Below are 23,144 nucleotides of genomic sequence, written 5' to 3'. Positions count from 1 at the left end.
TCCTCTGGTTTTAGACACATCTGCCATGGGGTAAAGATTCTCATGATCTGTCCTGTCTATGCCTCTCATCATTTTGTCTATCTCAATCAGATCTCCCCCCTCCCTCAGCCTCAGGGAAAACAAACCCAACCTATCTAGTGTCTCCTCATAACTGAGACTTTCAATCCCAGAAATAAAGTTACAATTTGCAAAGGTAGCAATCACGAGGTGAGGAAAAAACACTTTCACTCAGAATGCTGGTGCTAAATCCCTCACGAGGGTAGAATTTGGCACAGGTCACAGCGCAAATGTGAGCAAAGGCAATGCAGACAGCTTGGGCACTCCATGGCCAGATAGTCCACAGTCTGCCTTGCATGAGATAACCCTACACTGTCACCCCACTGGTTCATCCTCCCCTCCTAACACACCCATACCCCCAGATTCCCACCCAGCCCACACCATTATCCCCAACTGCACCTTGTTCCACGAATGTGTGCCTATCAGAATGTCTGTTTTGAGCAGGTATGATCATGCTGATAGTAATAGATCATAGAATCCCTACAGTGTGGAATCAGGCCCTTTGGCCCAACAAGCCCATACTGACCCTCAGAGCATCCCACCCAGACCCATCCCCTTATAACCCACCTAATCTACACACCCCTGAACACTACAGGAAATTTAGCATGGCCAATCCACCTAACCTGCGCATCTTTGGACTGTGGGACGAAACCAGAGGAAACCCACACAGAGTCGGGGAGAATGTGCAAACTCCGCACTGACAGTTGCCTGAGGGTGGAATTGAACCCAAGCCCCTGGCGCTGTGAGGCAGCACTGCTAACCACTGAGCCACCGTGTCGCCCCAATCTGGGAGGTTAGACTCTACGGTGTTTCATTGCTGTCCCTGGATGCTGATGGAGGGACTGTGGACAGTCAGATGTTAAATCTATCTTTATAACTTGTCTCAGTGGGAAACTTTAATTTCAATTGGATTCTCCTCACTCCCAGGCTGCCTGTCACTTTACAATGATAGGCTATTGGCCATCCTTCCTTCTAACTCTCTCCATAACCCATCTACAACTTCTATCCCCTTCACCTTCTGGTCTCAACTCCTAGAAAAACCACACTCCCTAAATATTATGTTGAGAGCCCTCTCACGCTCAACCCTCCCCACGCCCCACATGCCCCCACCCTCACAAATGAATTGCTCTCAACCATATTCCTGCTGGGATCCACTACTAAAATCTACATAGTCACATGTACCTCCCAGGTCTAGGGATCTCCACAACCTGATCTGATGGTGAGAATTTCTGGATTGAGGAGGCCATGAGAAAGATTTCCAATAATTTCTCCAATCAGAAAGTTGGAATTGCACACAGAAGTTGTTAGAAACCATTAAAGGAAAGAAAAAGGGTTTTGGAAAAAATTCTAGTTTCAAAAAAAGCAACCTATTTGCCAGGAATGAGAGACAGGTCAAAAGAAATCCAAAAGCCAAGTCTGGATTTTAAAAGCCTTGTGGATTCTAATTTAACTGTTCACAGGTCAGGATTATTAATTAATTCAAACCCTATCGCAGGCCTAGACCCTTCTTCTAAAGGCTCGAAACGTCAGCTTTCCTGGTCCCCTGGTGCTTCTTGGCCTGCTGTGTTCATCCAGCTCTACACCTTGTTATCGCAGGTTTCCTGCCCACCTTCCTTACCCCTTTATCTCATCACTATCCAAAAATCTGTCAACTCCTCCTTAAATTTATTTTCGATGCCCTGGCATCCACCACACTCTGGGGTAGTAAATTCCACAGATTCACAGCCCTTTGAGAGACAATCATAGACTATAAATTTAGGAGCAGAATTAGACCATTTGGCCCATCGAGAGTAATTCCACCTCATCTCAGTTCTAAATCTGCCAGCCCTTAACCTAAAACTATGACCTGTCATTGTAGATTGTCTCACAAAGGGAAACATCTGCTTTATGTCTACTGTGGGGAACGTCCTTTAGCATCTTCTATGTCCCCATTACATCGGCTCTCATACTCCTTAATACCAGTGAGTATAGGCCTAAACTGTTCAAGAGACTATTCTAGTTTCTCCTTTCACTATGACTGCAATCTCGCTCCCCCCACCCTGCGAGTCTGTTTCCCTGCCCCTTGTAGACCTCAATCTTCATCCTCCCCCAACCCCCGGCTCTGCAAATCCCAATCTTTTCCAGCTCCCCCCACCAACCCGTGCATCTGAACCATTTCTCTCAACCTTTCTATCTCTCTCTCTCCACTTTGTGGACCCAGTCTCCCCTCTCTTTGCAAACCTTGGTGTCTTCTCCTCAGCCTTTGGATCCTAGTCTCTCTCCTCTCCTCCCCCCCCCCCCCATCCCCAACTTTCAATACATACCACTGTGGACCCTAATCTCTTTCTCCACCATCAGACCAAGCAGACCCCAGGCCCATCACCCCAGCTGAATCTAGTCTCTTTCCTCCCGACCTTTATGGATTTCAGTCTCCACTCTCCCAGTACTTTCCAACTCCTTTGAATCACAAATCTTTTCCCATCCTCACACCTCTGTGTACCCTAGACTCCCTTTTCCTCCCCAAAACCTCTGTAGACCATCACCTCTTCCTCCTCCCTTCCTCCATAACCTCTGTCGACCCCATTCTCTCCCCACTCAAACCCCTGCAGATCCAATCTACCTTCTAACGGAAGACCCTTCTTCCCCTCCATTATTCTGATATCTCACCATTCCATTTGATGGGGTCACAGCGTTTGAGGGTTGAAAAAGGCGATGTATTTGATTTTCTAGAGCTCAAAATTGAGTGGAGAGATTATTTTTTTTTGAAAAAATAGGTTGCTGTGCTCGATATAAGCTTCTGGAGTCTGCAGACTGATCAGCAGGAAAGACCAGTTTTACAGCGAGAAAAGCTGTTGAATTATGGATTGATTGCCTACCTGCTCCATTTCCAGCTGACTCCGGAGACACAGGGAGGTGAGACTGAATTTAATCTTTCTTGAGACGGAATCAAACAAGATTCTCCAGAACCGCCCGGGTTTAGCTCGCAAACGTTAAAGGGAACGGCTATAAAAGGCACCAGTCACCAATATCCACATTTTAGTCCCAGCCCACCCTTCACTTCGACGTCATTAAAAACAGAACTGCCCCCACTCCCCGAATCAAAGTGAACCTGAGCAGATCAGATTGACGGAGTTGGGTAGTGAATGAATGAATGGGGATCAGAGAGAGTGAATCGGGAACCTAGCGAGTGAGTAAATGAATGAATGATGAATCGAGTGAGTTGGGAGCCCAGTTACTGGGGAACGGAGAGAATGAGTGGGTAACGGGGTGAGTGAATGAGGAACCGAAAGAATGAGCGCGAAGCAGAGAGAATAGTGAGGAACTGGTGAGTAGGTGCATGATGAAGATGAGTGGGGAAGAGTGTGAGCCATGTCACATATTCAGCAATTGAAATGTGTGGTTAGGTTTTGAGAACCTTTTTCTTGGTCAGAGTCTCTGGCCTCTTCCTTTTCCTTAACAGCTTGCAAAGACCCATTAAACCTGCTCCTCCCACAGGCTGTGTGCACTGCCCTATTATGGACTTCACCCTCCATTTAATTTTGTAACCATTGTATACTTTGTTGACCCATGGACTTTGCACCACCCATTTCATTCTCTACAGTAATGCCAAAAGCAAATCGGCAAACAAATGAGTCCGACATTTAGAATCTTAAAGGCTTTCAAAATCCCAAATTATGGAAAAACCATTTAGCATGGCCTCTAGCATAGTAACAACAAGATACAGAGGGTAATTGGACAAGTCAGATAACGTTACAGAACAAATTGGAAGAGAACAGATCAACAAAGACTGTAGGATACATGGAAATAAACTGACCTGAGAAATGTACTGTAGACAGTGAGAGTGGAATGGACAGTCAGAGAATCCTTGAGACAATGGAATATATTAGGGATGGGCTGTGCAAGATGCACAAACAACCAGTAACAAGAGATAATGGGAACTGCAGATGCTGGAGAATCCGAGATAACAAAGTGTGGAGCTGGATGAACACAGCAGGCCCAGCAGCATCTCAGGAGCACAAAAGCTGGCATTTCGGGCAAGGGTCTAGGCCCAAAACGTCAGCTTTTATGCTCCTAAGATGCTGCTTGGCCTGCTGTGTTCATCCAGCTCCACACTTCGTTATATCAATAACAAGAGGTTGTTTGGACATTTAAAGAGGAAAATGAGATCAAAGAAAACATGGCACAGAAAGAAGCTATTCAGCTCATTGTGTCTGCTCTAGCTTCCCAGTCTAAACCCAACTTTCTGCACCTGGCCCATAGTCCTGCAGATCATCCACCAAACTGAACAATGACATTTCAGATACCAAGGTAAAAGTTAGGAGGTTTAGGAAGGATTTGAGGAACACCTTCATGCATAGAGTGCTGACAATCTGGAATGCGTTGCCTAGGAGTGTAGTTGTGGCTGGAAACATTTAAAAACATTTGGATAAGCATTTGAAATGCCATAATATTTAAGGCTATGGATCATGAGCTGGAAAACAGGTCGAACGTAGATTTAAAGTCATTTACCTTTCAGTGTGTACTGTACAATTCTATGACTGTGGGAATGTGCAGAGTGATGTCAGAAGGAATGCAAAGACCTGCAAACAACCCAAATACCCAATGCCTCAAGTTTCACCTTCCCAGCATGTGGTACAGTCTGCAGATGACATGTTCAACTTACTAACTCGTTCAGACCCCATCAAACTGGAATGGAAGCGAGCTATCCTTGCTCCAGAGGGTCTGATCCAAAAGGAGAAGAGTTTGAAGATTGGAACTCTTCTGAAGTACAGTTCAAACTTATGACCTCCTGATTTGCTACCAGTTAAACCAAACCTCAGTTTGCATAACTGTTAAATAAATGAAGTCACCAGCGCCCATTCAGTGTATTCATTGAAATGTCAAGATGACAACTCTACTGGAGGATACCATTCCAGCTTTGACTGTTGGAACATTAAACTTTGTCCAATGACTTTGGATGTAGAGAGTGCCATTTGGGAAAATTATGTAGATGATACCAAATTCAGGGATAGTGGAATTGAAAAGTGATAATGCATGGCTTTGTACGAGCAGAGTCACTGCAGATGAAGTTTGATAAAATGAACTGTGGAATACTAAAAAAGGGGAAAATGAGGGATTATACATAAGAACACACAATGATGTAAAAATAACTAAAGTCAAGGAGGATCTAGCAAGGATATGTCCAATCAGTTAAGCGCTACAAACAACAAAGTCAACATACATTTGAACCACAAAACCAAAGTATCAGAAAGATACGATCACACAATATGGTGCACTGATTAGCTTGCAATGTGTGAAGTGACAAATTTCTTTTTAACGAAGCACTGGGCATGTTGGGGCAGCGGGGGCCACAGTTCTGATCAATAGTAGTTATAAAGGAAAACTTGATGATAAATTTGTAGGTTGACAGAATAGAAATGATAAAATGGACATACTGTTTCAAAGCTGAACCCATGTTCAACTAATTAAAGACACAGCACTGTAGCAACAGGCAGATATATTGTCCTCTGGGTGGAAGCAAATAAAAGGAATGAATGGACTTTTTATTTCTTAAAGGACCTTGGGCATGTGCAGGAGGGAGAAGATCATTCAAACCATTTTCCTGGCCCTTGAGTTCAACAACAGATCAAGCAGCTTATGACTGAAAAGCCTCCATTCATTTTAACCATAAAAGGGTGACCCCTTATTCTGGACTCACCCACATTCCACATCTATAACGTCAAGCAGTTCAGGATTTTACGCACTTCAAGTTACCCCCACCCTGTTAAAACACTAATGAAAACAAATCCAATCTTTGAACCTTTCCTGGCAGGACAACCTGCTCATTCCTGGTATAATCTAGTAAACTTTCATTGAATCACCTCCAACGTGTTTATATCCTTCCTTAAATAAGGACACTGAAACTGCATGCACTATTAAAGATCCACCATTGCCCTATTTAACAGAAACATAACATCCTCATAACAAAATATAGTACAGCATTCCATTAGCCTTAATTACTTGTTCTTGCATAATGACTTTTAATGACACATACACCGGTGCACCTAGGAATTCCACATGCAAGTAAAACTCTGAAATATTTTTATTCTTCCTGACAAAGTAAACAGCTTAACATTTTCCCCACATTATGCTGCATCAGCCAGATTTTAAACAACTTGATTAACCTAAATATATCCTCCTTGTACTCTTCATAACACCTTCCTAGCAACCCTTGTGTCATCTGTGAATTTAGCTATCACACCTTTGCTTCTCATCTAAGTTAATGATGAAAATGGTAAAATGTTGAGACCTCAGCACAGACCTCTGCGGGACAACACTTGTCGCATCACACCAATCAGAAAAAGACCAACTTACACATACTGCTTTCTGCCAGCCAAGCTTCCACCCACACTAATACATTACCCCATACTCCACAAGCTCCTGCATTGTACAATAACCTTTTATTAAGCACATTATTGCCTTCTGGAAATCCCTCATATCCACAGTGCAATTTACCCGATCAATAAATTGGTTAAATATGATTTCCTTCTCAAAATCATGCTGACTTTTCCCAGATATCTTGAGTTTTTCCAAGTGTCCTTCATGATAGGTTCAAACAACTTCCCAGTGACAGATATTGAGCCAACAGGCCTTTAGTTTCTGCTTTCTGCCTCCTTCCTTCTTTATAAGGAAATATTTGTTTTCTGGTTTTGTGCAACCTTTCCAAAATCTACAAATTTTGGAAAATTACTACCAGTGCATACCTCATTAGCATAACCCGAGGGTGGAGTCCGCTGGAACCAGAAGGCTTGGCAGCCTGCAGATGTTCAACTTTTTCACTAAATCTAAAAGAAAACAGGCTAAAGTACAATCTGCTGAGGTTCCAGCTTAAACCACAATAAGGTCAATGTCACTAGTCAACCACTTGGAAAATTAAGGAGGAACATTTAAGATTGAGACAAATACAGCTCGGCATAGTTTATGCTTGAAAGTCAATTTACCTTAGCAAGTTGAAAGATATTCAGGTCTGGGTGACATGTCAGTCATTGTTGGAATGTACTAAGGAGTGATTTTTGAATGAACGGGCAATGAAGCATAACCTTTTCACTTGTAATTATGTAGGGTAAGCATAGTAAAATCATTCAGGATACATGAAATAAACATCATGATGGGAAATACTGCAAAGGTTTGCAAGGATGTTACCGCAATTGGAAAATGCAGCTACAAGGGAAAGATTGGGTCAGCTGTGATTGTTCTTTAAACTGAGGAGGCCAAGGGAGATTTGATCAAGATATAAAAAATTGAAAGGGGCCTGGCTGGAGTGAATGGGACAGCTGTATTTATTTTAGCGCACAAATTGGTGACTTGGAAAAATTAGAGAGTGGATGAGGAAAATCTTTTCACAGAGTGGGTGGGGCCTGACAGGCCAACAGACAGAAACCATCAGATAATAAAGTGTGGAGCTGGATGAACACAGCAGGCCAAGCAGCATCACAGGAGCACAAAAGCTGACGTTTCGGGCCTAGACCCTTCATCAGAGCTGATGAAGGGTCGAGGCCTGAAACATCAGCTTTTGTGCTCCTGAGATGCTGCTTGGCCTGCTGTGTTCATCCAGCTCCACACTTTGTTATCTTGGATTCTCCAGCATCTGCAGTTCCCATTATCTCAGACAGAAACCCTCAACTCATTGAAAAGGTGTCTGCATTCGCACTCCTAATGCTGTAAATTGCAGGGCATTGGATGTAACAAAGTTGGGTTAGGCCATGTGGCCTGTTTTTAAGCCAACAGACATGCTGGCCCAAATGCCATCTTTCTGCCCTGAGGATTCCAACAGTTACAATGAATAGCGAGTTTTGAGAAGATTTGTAGCTCAGGTTGAGGTTCTGGATGTGAGTTTGCTCGCTGAGCTGGAAGGTTAGTTTTCAGACGTTTTGTCACTTTTTTTTATTTGAAAAAATATACTTTATTCATAAGATGTACAAAAAATAAAACATATTTATACGCCTACACAGTCATGCAAGCCGCTCCGGGTTACCCAGGGGGTACGTACATCAACTAAAGGAAAAAAAACAAAGAAGACAAAAAACAAAGCAAAGAAAATACCCTGGCAGTCATCACCCCGCACAGTCCCAGTTGGCCGCCTGACTAGTTGGGGAAGGCGCCAGCTGGGCCCAGTTACCAGATAGGGCCCTTTTTTTCTATTCTGGACGAGGGGTTTCATACCGTGGTCTTTCCCCACCGCGCCTTGGCGGCGGCTGCCCCAAGCTTTAGCGTGTCCCTCAGCACGTAGTCCTGGACCTTGGAGTGCGCCAGTCTGCAACATTCGGTTGGGGTCAGTTCTTTCAGCTGGAAGACCAGCAAGTTGCGGGCAGACCAAAGAGCGTCTTTCATCGCATTGATGGTCGTCCAGGCGCAGTTGATGTTGGTCTCAGTGTGCATCCCGGGAAACAGCCCGTAAAGTACGGAGTCCCGCGTCACAGAGCTGCTCGGGACGAACCTCGACAAATACCACTGCATCCCCCTCCAGACCTCCTGCACATAGGCACACTCCAGAAGGAGGTGATAGACAGTCTCGTCCACCCCGCAGCCACCTCGAAGGCAGCGTGCGGTGGCGCAGAGATTCCAGGCATGCATAAAGGATCTCTCTGGCAGAGCCCCTCTCACCGCCAGCCAAGCAATGTCCTTGTGCTTGTTTGAAAGTTCTGGCGATGAGGCATTCTGCCAAACAACTTTGGCAGTCTGCGTGGGGAACCACATGACGGGATCCACCCTCTCCTTTTCCCGAAGGGCCTCCAGGATACTACGTGTTGACCACTGCCTGATGGCCTTGTGGTCAAAGGTGTTTCCTTTCAAAAATTTCTCCACGAAGGACTGGTGGTATGGGATGGTCCAACTACTCGGAGCGTTCCGCGGCAACGAGGCCAGGCCCATCCTTCGCAACACCGGGGACAGGTAGAACCTCAGTAAGTAGTGACACTTGGTGTTTGCGTACTGAGGATCTTTGCACAGCTTGATGCAGCCGCACACAAAGGTAGCCGTCAGGGCGAGGGTGGCATTCGGTACGCCCTTTCCCCCATTTTCCAGGTCTTTGTACATGGTGTCCCTGCAGACCCGGTCCATCCTCGACCCCCAAATGAAGTGGAAGATGGCCCGGGTGACCGCAGCGGCGCAGGTCCAGGGAATAGGCCAGGCCTACGCCACATACAACAGTACCGAAAGCCCCTCGCACCTGACAACGAGGTTCTTACCCGCGATGGAGAGGGACCAGAGCGTCCACCTGCCCAGCTTCTGCTTCAATTTGGTGATACGTTCCTCCCAAGTCTTAGTGCACGCCCCAGCTCCACCAAACCAAACACCCAGCACCTTCAGGTAGTCTGTCCTGACGGTGAAGGGGATGAAGGATCGGCGTCCCAGTTCCCGAAGAACATGACCTCGCTCTTACCCCTATTGACTTTGGCACCCGAGGCCAGTTCAAACTGGCCGCAGATGTCCAACAGCCTACTCACCGACCAACGATCGGTGCAGAAGTCAGCGACATCGTCCACGTACAGGGAGGTCTTGACATGAAGGCCTCCGCTGCCTGGGATAGTCACGCCCTTCAGGCTCACGTCCTTCCTGATGGATGCGGCGAAGGGCTCCACACAGCACATGAACAAGGCAGGAGAGAGCGGGCAGCCCTGCCTGACTCCAGATCTGACGGGAAAACTGTCTGATTCCCACCCGTTGATCGAGACTGCGCTAACGATGTTGGCGTAGAGCAGCCGGATCCAATTGCGGATGTCCTCCCCGAACCCCAATTTGGAGAGGACGTCCCTCATGTAAGCATGAGAGACCCTGTCGAAGGCCTTCTCCTGGTCCAGGCTGACGAGGCAGGTGTCCACCCACCTGTCCTGTACGTAGGCGATCGTATCCCTGATGAGCACGAGGCTCTCAGCGATCTTCCTGCCCGGCACAGCACAGGTTTGGTAAGGGTGAATCACCGACTCCAGGACAGACCTGACCCGGTTGGCTATGACCTTGGCAAGGATTTTGTAGTCCACGTTCAATAGTGAAATGGGACGCCAATTCTTAATTTCTTCCCTCTCCCCCTTCCTCTTGTAAATGAGGGTGATGATGCCCTTCCTCATGGACTTGCACATTTCCCCTGCCCGAAGCACACTATCGTACACCTCCAGCAGGTCCTGGCCGATCAGGTCCCACAGAGCGGAATACAGCTCAACCGGTAAGCCGTCGCTCCCGGGAGTCCTATTCCTCTCCAAGGACTTGAGGGCTCTGGTCAGCTCGTCCAGGGATATCGGCCGGTCCAGCCACTCCCTCGTGCCGTCGTCTAAGACCTCTGTGAAAGACGACAGGAATGACTCGGAGGCCGTGCTGTCCGTGGGCTTTGTGTCGTACAGTCCGGCATAGAAGGATCTGCTGATCCTCAAAATGTCGGGCCAAGACGACGTCACCGAGCCATCGTCCTCCTTCAGCCGGCTAAGCACAGAGCTCTCTTTGTGCACCTTCTGAAAGAAGAAACACGAGCACGTCTCGTCCTGCTCCACGGAGCGGACCCTGGACCGGAAGATTATCCTGGAGGCCTCCGCGGTGTAGAGCGAGGCTTGCTGGCACCTCAGCTCACGGAGGTCCTCTGTGACATCGACCCCCATCAACTGCAGAAGGAGCAGGTTCTGCACCCTTTTCTGGAGTCACGACAGCTTTCCCCGCCTCTCTCTCGCCTTCCCAACACCCTTGAGGACAAAGAACCTCTTGATGTTCTCCTTCACCGTCTCCCACCAGTCGCCCAGAGACTCAAAGAGGGGTTTCACGGTTCTCCAACCGGCGTACTCCCTCTTAAGCTCCTCGACGTTCTCTGGGGTCAACAGAGTCGTGCTGAGCTTCCACATCCCCTTGCCGGCCGGCCGGCTGGTCGTCCTGTAAGTGACAGTCGGCCAGCAGGAGGCAGTGGTCAGAGAAGAACACTGGCTCGACGTCGGTGGACCTGACCGAGAACACCCGTGACACAAACAGGAAGTCTATCCTTGAGCGAATAGACCCGTCTGTCCGTGACCAGGTGTACCTCCGCTACGATCCGTCTGCAGGGGTGCTGAAGACGTCGAGCAGCTTGGCGTCCTTCACCGTGCCCATCAGGAATCTGGGCGTGGCGTCCAGTTGACTCCCCCCACCCACTGTCCCCACGCCGGATCTTCCATCTGCATCGATGATGCAGTTGAAGTCTCCGCCTAGGATGACCGGCCTGGACATAGTCAGCAGGGGTGAAAGCCGCTGCAGGACGGCCAACCGCTCACTCCGTACCGCTGGGGCGTACACGTTGATCAGCTCAGGGGAGCGTTCCTGTAGGTGACGTCAGCCACTAGGAGGCGCCCCCCCCCACCACCTCCTGAACTTGAGAGATGGTGAAGTTGCGCCCCCGCAGCAGAATAGCCAGGCCCGAGGAGCGACAGTCGTTAACCCCCGACCACATCGAAGGCCCACAGGTCCAGGCGACGGACCATTTCCCGTACCTGCCAAGGTGCGGTATCCCGCACTCCTGCAGAAACAGGAGGTCCGCCTTGATGGTGGTCAGGTAGGCCAACGTGGACACACATCTTGCGCTGGACTTGACACTGTGCACATTAATGCTCGCAACTCGTACCCCCATTGTGGGCACTGACCACAGTACCCTCCCCAAGTCCAAGGTCCAGCCACTCCATCTGTCCCTTCATGCCCATTGCCCGGGCTAACTGCTGGACGCTCTCTGGGCTCAGGAAACCATCCGCGCTGTCTTCCGGGTGGCATGCCTCCCGTCGTGGGTGCGGAGGTAGGAGGGTCCGGCTCTGGGTCAGGCTGGGGATGCGCTGTCTCCTCCTTCCCTCCTGGAAGTTCCGGGGGGCCCTCCAGTGCCCCAGTGGCACTTGACTGGGTGTCGGAGGAGCCTCAGGACGCCTCCCGTCACCTGGAAGCATGGTGCTGCTTTCCTTCTCCCTCGAGATCTTTAACTTCTGCTTCAGGCGGTCCCTCTCCGAATCCCCCTCGTCAGAGGAGCTCTTATAGCCCCCCTGTAGCTGCCTCTTCCCACCTGATGGTTGCGGTTCATGGGCCCGTCGACGCACCTTCCTCCTCGCTTTCCAGACCATCGTCCACTCCCCTGGGTCGCCTGTCGCTGCCTCCATCGACTCCGGGTTGTCGGGAGGGTGGGGGCAGAGCCTGCAGGGGCGCTTTGCTGGCCTCGGGCCCATCCTGCGGGGCTGGGCCCTCCTGCACATTAGTGGGGTCCTTGCTGGGCCCTGGTGCCTTCCTCTCCTCCGGGGGGGGCTGGCCCCGCATTGCCCCTGCCAGCGACCTGGGCATAGGTGGTCCCCCGCTGCGGGCATGCCCTGTAGAGGTGGCCCGCTTCCCTGCAAAAGTTGCAGCTTTTCTCTTGTGGGCAATCCTTTGCAAGGTGTCCCTCCTCCCTGCAGATGATGGCTTTGCAGTCGGCTGCCACGTGACCTGGCCTACCACAGGCATGGCAGACTTTAAGTTGCCCTGCATAGGTCAGGTAGCCCTTGCTCCCGCCGATCACAAAGCTGGACGGTGGGTGTACAACGTTCCCATCCGCGCCCATCCTCAGCGTCACCTTGACCTGCCTCTTACTGGTCCAGATGCCAAAGGGGTCCATGATGTCAGTTAGGTCCCCTTCCACCTTCACGTACCTTCCAAGGAAGGGCAGGACATCAACTGCTGGCACATGCGGGTTGTACATGTGTACAGGCACCATACGGCTCCTCTGCGCTGGCATCACAAACAGCGGGACAGCGGTCAATACAGAGAGGGGGCCCTCACCTCCTTTCTCCTTGAAAACCTCCAGGAAGCGCTTACAAAGCTTGGCACTCCTGAAGGTCACATCGTAAAACCTCCTCCAGGGAAATCCTGCAGGCAGTAAATGTCCGCAGCAGCGAATCCGCAACAGTCCAACAGGACCCTCTTCACGAAGAAGGTGCAGTCTACAGGTGCACCTTCATCCACCTTCTTTACGGAAACACGGATGGTGTTCCGGACCCCCTGACCTGGGGCACGAGCACTTGCCGCAGCCATCATTGCAGGTTGGCTGCTCCCCTGAACCAGCGTTAGGCCGAAGCCAGCAGTAAGATCCACTGGTCTCAAGGGTGCACAGCCAACCCGACGTCTTCCTTTCACCTCCAAGACAGCACTCTCCTCCTCTCGGTCCACAAGAGAGTGGGTCTTTATTTTGTTCCAGATGTAAGCTGGTTCACTGAGCTTGAAGGTTTGTTCCCAGATGTTTCGTCACCATTCTAGGTAACATCATCAGTGAGCCTCCGGTGAAGCACTGGTGTTATATCCCGCTTTCTATTTATCTGTTTAGGTTTCCTTGAGTTGGTGATGGCATTTCCTGCGTTAGTGATGTCATTTCCTGTTCTTTTTCTCAGAGGATGGTAGATGGGCTCCAAATCAATGTGTTGCTGATGGAGTTCCGGTTGGAATGCCATGCCTCTGGGAATTCTCGTGCGTGTCTCTGTTTGGCTTGTCCTAGGAAGGATGTGTTGTCCCAATCAAAGTGCAAAACGAACGTCATCTACAAAATACCTTGCAAGAACTGTGACAAACACTACATTGGACAAACTGGCAGAAAGCTAGCCACCAGGATACATGAACATCAACTAGCCACAAAACGACATGACCCACTATCACTAGTATCCTTACATACAGATGAGGAAGGGCACCACTTTGATTGGGACAACACATCCATCCTAGGACAAGCCAAACAGAGACACGCACGAGAATTCCTAGAAGCATGGCATTCCAACTGGAACTCCATCAACAAACACATTGGCTCCAAATCAATCTACCATCCTCTGAGAAAAAGAACAGGAAATGACATCACCAACACAGGAAATGACATCACCAACCCAAGGAAACCTAACCAGATAAATAGAAAGCGGGACATAAAACCAGCGCTTCATCGGAGGCTCACTGATAATGTTACCTGGAATAGTGACGAAACGTCTGAAAACTAACCTTCCAGCTCAGCGAGCAAACTCACATCCAGTTACAATGAATCTGACCTGTATCCAGGACACCTCATGGTATATTCTGTTGTAACTTCCGTGCGACTAGATCACCACTATCAAGGCAGATTATACAGCATTTAATTGGAGGCCATGCCTATCCGTTTAACACTACAAAATTGATCTGGGAAGAAGCCAAATCTGCCTTCAGTCTCCCACCAGACAAGAGACAAGCGCGTCGTGATCCTTTGAAGTTGTTGATGTCCTGACTCTGGAAATTATCCTGGAACTGAAACTTTTGATGGGAAATTCACCTGCTTTCTGAAACCATGTGAAAGTATTTGATTCTTGAGTTGGAGTAAGAAACTTGGGAGAGATCAGACTTACATAAAAGGGTAGTCACCGTAAAAATAAGTCAGACTAAAACTATGTCTAACTAGCCATGGTAATAAAAAATATAAAGTTGATCCACCTGCCCAAAGATTCTGACACTAGGTGGAATGTTTGTGTTCCAGTATATTTGTTCTTTAGATGGAGGACATAACCTTATAGTGTTCTCCACAGGAGATGAGTGGCTTCAGTGTTGTGTCGATCTGTCTGAAAACTATATGAGGTTTTACAGAAATTGTAGGAGGAAAAATATAACAGCCAAGAAATACAAAAATGTAACATTCTTGTCGTAGAGATAGGAAGGGAAGGTTATTTAGTTTCTTTTCAAAACTCATATTGCATTTGGTAAAATCTTACATTTTTACAGTGAGAAATACTGCAGCCATGGAAGGCAAAAAAATTAGTTTGATAAGTGTACCCACAGCTTTGTATAAAGAAAATGCTTTACACTGAAAAGGAGTAATTAATAAATTAAATCTGTTCTCGTGGTCTTGCTGGCAAGTGCATGAATGCTGACTCGCACTCTTAATGGGAGGGAGCTGCCCAAAACATAATTGAAATATTTGCATCTCCTTGAGTGAGCAGACCATAACAATGTAACTAAATTTCAGGAACTCAACATGACAATGAAGTGAAACCCTCTAGGTCCGAAACGTCAGCTCTCCTGCTCCAATGATGCTGTGTGGCCTGCTCTGTTCATCCAGCTCTTCACCTTGTTATCTCGGATTCTCCAGCATCTGCAGTTCCTACTACCCCAGATTATATGCTTCACTTCTAGAGTATGCCCCATCCCTACAATAGCGTGACAGACCTGAGAGCATCAACAGAGCCATGCTAACACTATTAGCCAATGACCAAAGTGGAACATCCCTTCAGGGTTAGTACCCTACATCAAAAATATGTTAACTGTTCATAGATAAATGACCAATTTTGTTGATTATGACACATCTATTACAATGGTTTTGCAAGAACTGAGATGCTGACCGCTTCACTAGAAGTCAAGGACAATGGCTAGTCATCCAACTTTCCTGCATGCATGTACTACGAATGTCCAAGAGATGGAGGTAAAGAGAAATTGTTAGATATGAAATAAACAAATAATTTTAACATTCAGTGCTTTTGTAAATTTTAATAACTTTAGATAGCCATTATTAGCAAGTTACTGCTTAATACTGTGAGTTTATTACATGAAGGAGTTTCATCTAGGTAAGTAAACTAATGTTGATCCTCTCCAGAGTACAGCAGGACAGAGCAGAGATCCCACAAAGTGGAACAAGTCCAGCTTTATTCTTATTTCCAATGCTTTTTGTACATCAATGCCATTCTGACAATTCACTATCCAAGGACGTAACTCAAAATGTTACATATTTACAATGTTGCACACCAAAAGATACAATCATTTCAAGTAATCAACTGCAAGTTCTGCAGGAAAAACTGTATTAGGCAACAAGGCTCCAGTTTCTTATTCTTGTCAGATTATACAATGTCTCAAGGTCAGCTCCCAACTGCTATTAAAATAGTTGCACCTGAAAAGAAGATCGTCAACTACACCCATTGACAACTTTGCTTTTCAAACAATTGGGAAGCTTTTGGAATGACTAGAATTACAATTCAGATTAAGTAATAGGGAACCACATCAAGTCTCTCAACCTCAATACATGCACCACAAAATAAGCTGACAATTTATTGCAATATTGAATCACCAGAATAAAAATCTTGCAAAATAATTAAAATCATGGACCAGTATCTTCATACTTAATGTTAATTATTTGATACAGCTAAATATTTTATCAATAAGCTAAGCTTGACGTTAAGCTAAATGGCTTGAAGTTTAGTGTTCAGCCACAAAGTGCTACCCAAATCTTTGGAAATTCAGTTATTCAATGGGTTCAGTTGGTGGTCCTTGCTTTAATGCAGTCTGTTAAGGTAATGGCCTTCATTCTGATGAAGTTTCAAATCTTTATTTCCCTCACATGAAGTTGAATGTACATCCAATGTGCCTGATCCCAAAATTCACATTATGACTGGTCTCCCACTTAACTATAGAACTCATGTTACTTAGCAAGAATGTTATCTATTGCAAAAAGAATTCTTATTTTACCTAAATCTGGGAAAGGGCATTCTGGGGTTGCTACACCACAGTAACAGTATAGTATTACAATAATAGATTTCTTTGTCAGCTGCTATTTTTGTTAACAGCCCAGCTGCTTGCAAGTTATTTTTTCTTCATAAATTGTTTGTGAAACCTGAGCTGTTGATTCTCCCAGATATCAACTACCAGCTCACCAGAAAATCCAACAGAATTATTTACAATTCAATGCCAATGAATAGATTCATGAGGATAAATAAACATCCATAAAAAATAATTTACCTAATCTAAAGAATTTATTTATAAATCCATATTTTAAAATTCAAGATTAAAATTCAGGGGCCAGGGGAGAACATAAAATCACTGGAACAAGACTGTTTGATTGGTTTACAATGATCTACTTTCCGATTTACAATGTAATTAACCTCTTCAACTCATTCTTGTTGAATGTAAGCCATTCGATCCAGGGTACCGTTACCAGAATCTCATCACACTCAATGTATGGAGACTTGAAATCAAAGCTGCAAAGCTTAAAGTACATTTGTGCTCCCTGCAAAACAAAAATGAGTCATACAGAAGTGTCACAGCAAATATTGAACTATGAAGTATCATAACAAACAGTTCAGGTTAATACATGTATTGGTGATATTTTACCAAACTTCAATTTCTCCATCGCTTGGTTAGAAATGAAATTAAACTGAAATTTAGACTTACTCAAAATGCATTGCAATCCATCATGTGGTTAGAAAGTTAAATTAATGCTTAATCAAATGTTTATAGGAGAAACAAGTGCTTACCTGCTCAAAGGCAAGTGACCTAGCACATGACCTAACTATTTACCACCCTGCGTGCATTGACTCACGAAGCAAGTTAGCTTATCCTCGCTGAGAAACCTAAATACCAGCACTGCGCAACATGAAAGAGACTTTCAGATACCACTTATAGAATTAACTGTGGAATAAGCAGTTAGGAATATCATAGAATCAGATAGTTACAATGGGGCAGAAGATAATTCGGCAGGGCTAGAGTAAGTAACTAATTAGAAAGCTGGTTTGTTTCTGCCATTCATTTGCTCATTTAATTCATCCAACTCTTTCTTATCATAGAAATATTAATTATCAAAAGTCCTGCAGATTTAAGTGACCAATTATTTCATAATTTGTGTAAAAATCTCAGTCCTTCAGACCAATATCCCAAGAGTGATTATAAATGTGTTTTGTGCTCCTAGCTGAATCTTATCGCTCTGACCTTAGTCTACAAGGAAAAAATTATCTGCACATGAGAACAAGTCTTATGCTATCACCAGAAAGCTGAATGTGGTTAGTCAGCACACTCACCAGTAAATAAAACTGTTTTTGCCAAGAAAACGTAGAACAACTTTTTTGTAGTTCCCGTTAACTTTCAAGGGGATTGGGATAGGTTGAGTAGACAAGAACATGGCAGATGGAATACAATGTGCATGAGTGTGAACTACCTTGATAGGAGGAATGGAGGTGCTGAGTATTTATTAAAATGACAAGAGGTTGGGAAATGTTGATGGCCAGAAAGGAACTGGTTGCACATGTTTATGAATCATTAAAAGCTGGCATCCAGATGCAGCAAGCTACTAGTAAGGCAAATGTGTTAGCTTTTATTGCAAGAGGCTTTGAGTATGGGAATAAAGATTGTAGATTGTATTGCACCTTAGTGACACTACACTTGGAGTAGTGTGTGCAAAGTTGGTCCATTTGCCAGACAGACAATGAAGTAGAGGTTCAAAAATCTAATCCATGGGATAGCAGAACTGGCCTACAAGGAGAGATCAAGGAGACTATCCTCTACAGTTTTAAAGCAGAAAGAGAAATTTCATTGAAACTTACAAAATTCAAAATTCCTAAAGGTTGGACAAGGTAGTTGCAGAAAAGATGTCTCCACAGTTGGGGGTCAAGAACCAGGGGAGAGAAGGATTTAAAGGACTGAATGGTTGAGAAAACAATCAAATGGCTTTTGGCAACATTTCAAAGAGATATAGAGCATAGAAATAGACCCTTTGGTCCAACTCATCCATGCCTAGATATCCTAAATGAATCTAGTGCCGTTTGCCAGCATTTGACTTATATCCCTCAAAACCCTTCCTATTCATATACCCATCCAGATGCCTTTGAAATGTTGTAATTCTACCAGCCTCCACTAGTTCTTCTGGCAGCTCATTCCATACACGCACTATGCTCTGCATGAAAAACTTGCCCCTCAGGTCCCTTTTAAATCTTTCCCTTCTCATCTTAAAACCTTTACCCTCGGCCCCATTTACCTTGTCCGTTGATCTTATCCATGTTCTCATGATTTTACAAAACACTATAAGGTCACTTCTCAGTCTCTGATGGTCCACGGAAAATAGCCCCAGTCTATTCAGCCTCTCCCTGTAGCTCAAACCCTCCAACCCTGGCAACATCCTTGTAAATCTTTTCTGAACAATTTCAAGTTTCACAACATCTTTCCTATAGTTGGGAGACCAGAATTGTACACAGTATTCCAACAGTGGCCTAACCAATGTCCTGTACAGCTGCAACATGATCACCCAACTCCTATACTCAATACACTGGCTGATAAAGGCAAGCACGTCAAATACGTTCTTCACCATGCTATCGACCTGTGACTCCACTTTCAAAGAACTATGACTCCCTCCAATAATTTACCCACCACAGATGTCAGGCTCACCAGTCTATAATTCTCTGGCTTTTCCTTACCACATTTCCTAAAATAGTGGCACCAACATCCAGCCTTCTGACAACTCACTTATGACTATTGATGATATAAATATTTCAGCAAGGGGCCAAGCAATCATTTTCCTAGCCTCCCACAGAGTTCTAGGGTACAGCTGATCAGGTCCAGGGATTTATCCACCTTTATGCATCTTAAACCAGTCAGAACCTCCTCCTTTGTAATATGGTCATTTTTCAAGTTATCGCTATTTATTTCCCCAACTCTATCTTTCATATCTTTCTCCACAGAGAAATGATGCAAAATACTCATTTAGTATCTTACCCATCTCCTGCCGCTCCAGACACAGGCAGCCTTGCTGATTTTTAAGGGGCCCTATTCTCTCCCTAGTTACCTTTTTTGAATTTTGGTGCATTTGTAGAATCCCTTTGAATTTTGCTTAACCCTGCTTGCCAAAGCTATCTCATGTCCCCCGTTTGCCCGCCTAATTTCCCTCTCAAGTATACTACTATTGTCTTTATACTCTTCTTGGAATTCAGTCAATCTCTGCTGTCCTTCCCTGACATATGCTTCCTTCTTATTCTTAACCAAAACCTCAATTTCTCTCGTAATCTGGCATTCCCTACACCTACCAGCCTTGCCCTTCACCCAAACAGGAACATACTGTCTTTGGACTCTTCATTGTCTCATTTTTGAAAGCATCCCATTTTTCAGCTATTCCTTTTGCCTGCAAACATCCATGCCCAAACAACTTTTGAAAGCTCTTGCCAAATACTATCAAAATTGGCCTTTCTCCAATTTAGAACTTTAACTTCGAGACCCAATCTATCCTTTTCCATCACTAATTTAAAACTAATAGAATTATGGGCACTTTCCTCGAGTGCTCCCCCACTGACACCTCAGTCACTTTGCCCTGCCTTATTTCCCAATTGTAGGTTACGCTTTGCACCTTCGAGTAGGTACATCCACGTAGTGATTCAGAAAATTTTCTTATACACACTTGAATTCCTCCTCATCCAAGCCCTTACCACTTTGGCACACCCAGTCTATGTTTGAAAGTTAAAATCCCCTAATATTCTTACAAATAACTGAGATCTTCCAACAAATTTGTTTTTCAATTTCCCATTGACTATTAGGAAACCTATCGTACAATCCCAATAAGGTGATCATCCCTTTCTTATGTCTCAGTTCTACACAAATAACTTCGCTGGACATGTTCCCAGGAACATCCTCCCTGAATGCAACCACAATGTTGTCCATAATCAAAAACACTGCTCCCCACTCTTGCCTTGTTCCCCTCTCTACCCGTCCCATAGAATCTATACCCTGGAACATTAAGCTGCCAGTCCTGTCCATCCCTGAGACACATCTCTGAAATTGCTATGATATCCCAGTCCCGTATTCCCAACAATGCCCTGAGTTCATCTGCCGTACCTATTTGGCCTCTTCCATTGAAATAAATGCAGTTTATTTATCAGTCCTACCTCATTTTCTGCTTTGTTCCTGCCTGCCCTGACAGTTTGACTTGCTCCTTTTCCCAACTGTATCAGTCTCAGACTGATCACTTTCCTCATTAGCACCCTGCACTCTATCACCCTCCCCTCCAGCCCCAAAACCTTACTAGTTTCAATCAAGCAGTTCTAGCAAATCTCCCTTCCAGTATATTAGTCCCCTTCCAATTTAAGTGCAATCTGTCCTCCTTATACAGGTCACTTCTACCCCAGAAGAAATTCCAATGATCCCCAGAAATGTGAATCCTTATTTCCTGTACCAGCTCCTCAGCCACGCATTCATCTGCTCTATTCCTACCCTCACTAGCTCATGGCACTGGGAGTAATCCAGGTATTATTACTATCAAGGACCTACTTTTTAAACTCCTGCCTAACCTCCTATATTCTCTCATCAGAATCTCATCCTTTACTTATGTCACTAGTTTCAATGTGTACAACAACCTCCTGCTGGTCCTTCTCCCCTTTGACAATATTTTGCACCCTCTCCGAGACATCCTGGATCTTGGGGGTAATTTACCCGAGTGATTGGGCCCAGTCAATTGGTCAGTCCTCTTTGATTGCGTTAGTTTGAAGCTCCAGCTCAACTGATTTCAAGCAGGTTTTCCAGATATTAGGTAGCTTTCTAAGACATTCTCTCCCGCACTCATAATTTACGCAAGGACTAGTGAACAACACAGCTGAATGAGTTCTGCCTTAATACCAGTTGAAGACTACTTATTAAACATACTGACTTGACAGCTTACACCCAACCTGTTAGTACATTGAGAGGATAGTTGTTAACCAGAATTACCACACCCTGTGCAGCCCAGCAAATATCCATCACCACAACAGGAAGAGCAAAAGACATTTTTATACTCCAAGGAAGATCATTCAGGAACAGGGAAACATATTGGTCAGCACAGGCTTCTGCAATCATCAGAGCCTGCTGAAAGCTGCATGCAATTAAAATTTCTACTTTTATTTGGGTATTGTTCTGTCACGACTGTGTGCCTCTGCTGTTGAAGGCAGCAGGTGGGAGTGAGATTGGTCTCAACACCATAAAAAGGTTACCTTATGCCTGATCCCATTCTTGTCCGACCATATGAAAGCTTGATGGCCAATGTCCCCCTCCTACATTGACAAACCCAGCATTGTATGCCAATGCAATGTACAAACCTCAAGCCTAATTATGTATTTAAAATGCCCTGCTATTTGAATATCCCAAAATCCAGGAAAGCAGTTAAATTGAACAAAGTTCCACAACAAATTGTTTACCTTCTCTCAGTGGTGTCGTAGGAGCAATATTCTCCTTCACTGAATGTTTGAAAGCTTTGGCAGGATCAAAGCGTTTGATGCCTTGTGCCTTGCAACGTTGTTCTTGATACTTCTGATCAGTTAGTTTCTCCTTGGACAGCTGCGCTCGAAGTTTTGTCAGCTCCTGCCAGGGAGAACATCCGGATCAGACAGCTACTTGCCACAAAGTGAAATCTTTGCACTTTTTAATTGAAAAGAGATGCATTTCATATGAAAAGCAAGTCAAAATCCAAAATTTCAATATTATTTTAGAAGCCAGATGTGAAAAATCGGCAAGAGAACGGAAGAAACTGACAGCAAAAGCCTTCAATGGCAAAAGTATGGGGATACCAAAGCTCTTCCCACTCGTAATACTGTAGTTAGTGTCCTGGGCACATGGCTGATTGAATTAATCAGTTTTAAAAGTCATAGACACTTTTGTTCGCCATGTAATCTCAATATAGTACATGTACATGAACATTAATCTAGGGTGGAGTTTGATGATCAAATGGCAACACGAAAAGTCGAGTTTTTTTTTCCCATAAGAGTAGTTAAGAAATTTACATTTAATATACACTTGAGCAGTGAAGGTAAATATAATTCACAAGGGGATGCAGAGAGTATTTTACTAAAATTAGCATACAATTCAAATAGTTTTGCAAGTGGTAGTGGTTTAATATTGTAACTGATCTTATTTTAAGCAAAACAAGGATAGCGATGGTTTTAACCCAGTGCACGTACACTGCTCCAGTGTATTGAAAGGAATTTAATCTACTTATTGAACACATATGCAGCATTGAAGCTCGAATTTGGGATGTCAAAATCAACTGAGCAGATGAAACATGGATGAAGGTAAAGAAGCTACTTCATCAACAGTAGGAAAAAGGTAGTTGGTGCATGTCTGACCTCTAAAGGCTGCCAATTGGCCAGACTGCTAGCATTTATTGCAGAAATATGAAGAAACAAGGACTGAGGTGGAATAAAGAGGTATCCACTCCTGAGAATCGAAAACATTTTCCAAATAGTGGCATGATGGCTCAATGTTTAGCACTGCTGTCTCACAATGCCAGGGACCAGGTTTAGTTCCAGCTTCGGGCAACAGTCTGTGTCAAGTTTGCATTTTCTCGCTGTGTCTGCTTGGGTTTCCTCTGGGTGCTCCAGTTTCCTCCCACAGTCGAA

General features: G+C 45.2%; 2 protein-coding genes across 4 annotated transcripts in view; both read right to left on the bottom strand.

The window, feature by feature from the left end:
• Window positions 1-3,053, bottom strand: part of mat2b (methionine adenosyltransferase 2 non-catalytic beta subunit methionine) — a 57,589-nt gene extending 54,536 nt beyond the window's left edge. The window contains exon 1 of the mRNA XM_048543571.2: window positions 2,913-3,053. Coding sequence (XP_048399528.1) covers window positions 2,913-2,921 — 9 coding nt within the window. The 5' untranslated portion in view covers window positions 2,922-3,053. The remainder of the gene's footprint in view (window positions 1-2,912) is intronic.
• Window positions 3,054-15,651: 12,598 nt separating this feature from the next.
• hmmr (hyaluronan-mediated motility receptor (RHAMM)) overlaps window positions 15,652-23,144 on the bottom strand; it is a 52,046-nt gene continuing 44,553 nt past the window's right edge. For all 3 annotated transcript variants that reach the window (XM_059650578.1, XM_048543412.2, XM_059650579.1), the window contains 2 exons: window positions 21,948-22,110; window positions 15,652-17,032 (listed from right to left, as the gene is read on the bottom strand). In XM_059650578.1, the coding sequence (XP_059506561.1) occupies window positions 17,013-17,032; window positions 21,948-22,110 (183 nt within the window). In that variant the 3' untranslated portion in view covers window positions 15,652-17,012. The remainder of the gene's footprint in view (window positions 17,033-21,947; window positions 22,111-23,144) is intronic.

This window comes from Stegostoma tigrinum, chromosome 13 (genome assembly GCF_030684315.1).
Source record: "Stegostoma tigrinum isolate sSteTig4 chromosome 13, sSteTig4.hap1, whole genome shotgun sequence".
NCBI classification, from domain to species: domain Eukaryota; kingdom Metazoa; phylum Chordata; class Chondrichthyes; order Orectolobiformes; family Stegostomatidae; genus Stegostoma; species Stegostoma tigrinum.
Note: the sequence above shows the minus strand (reverse complement) of the source record. Positions and strands in the feature narration are given on the sequence as shown.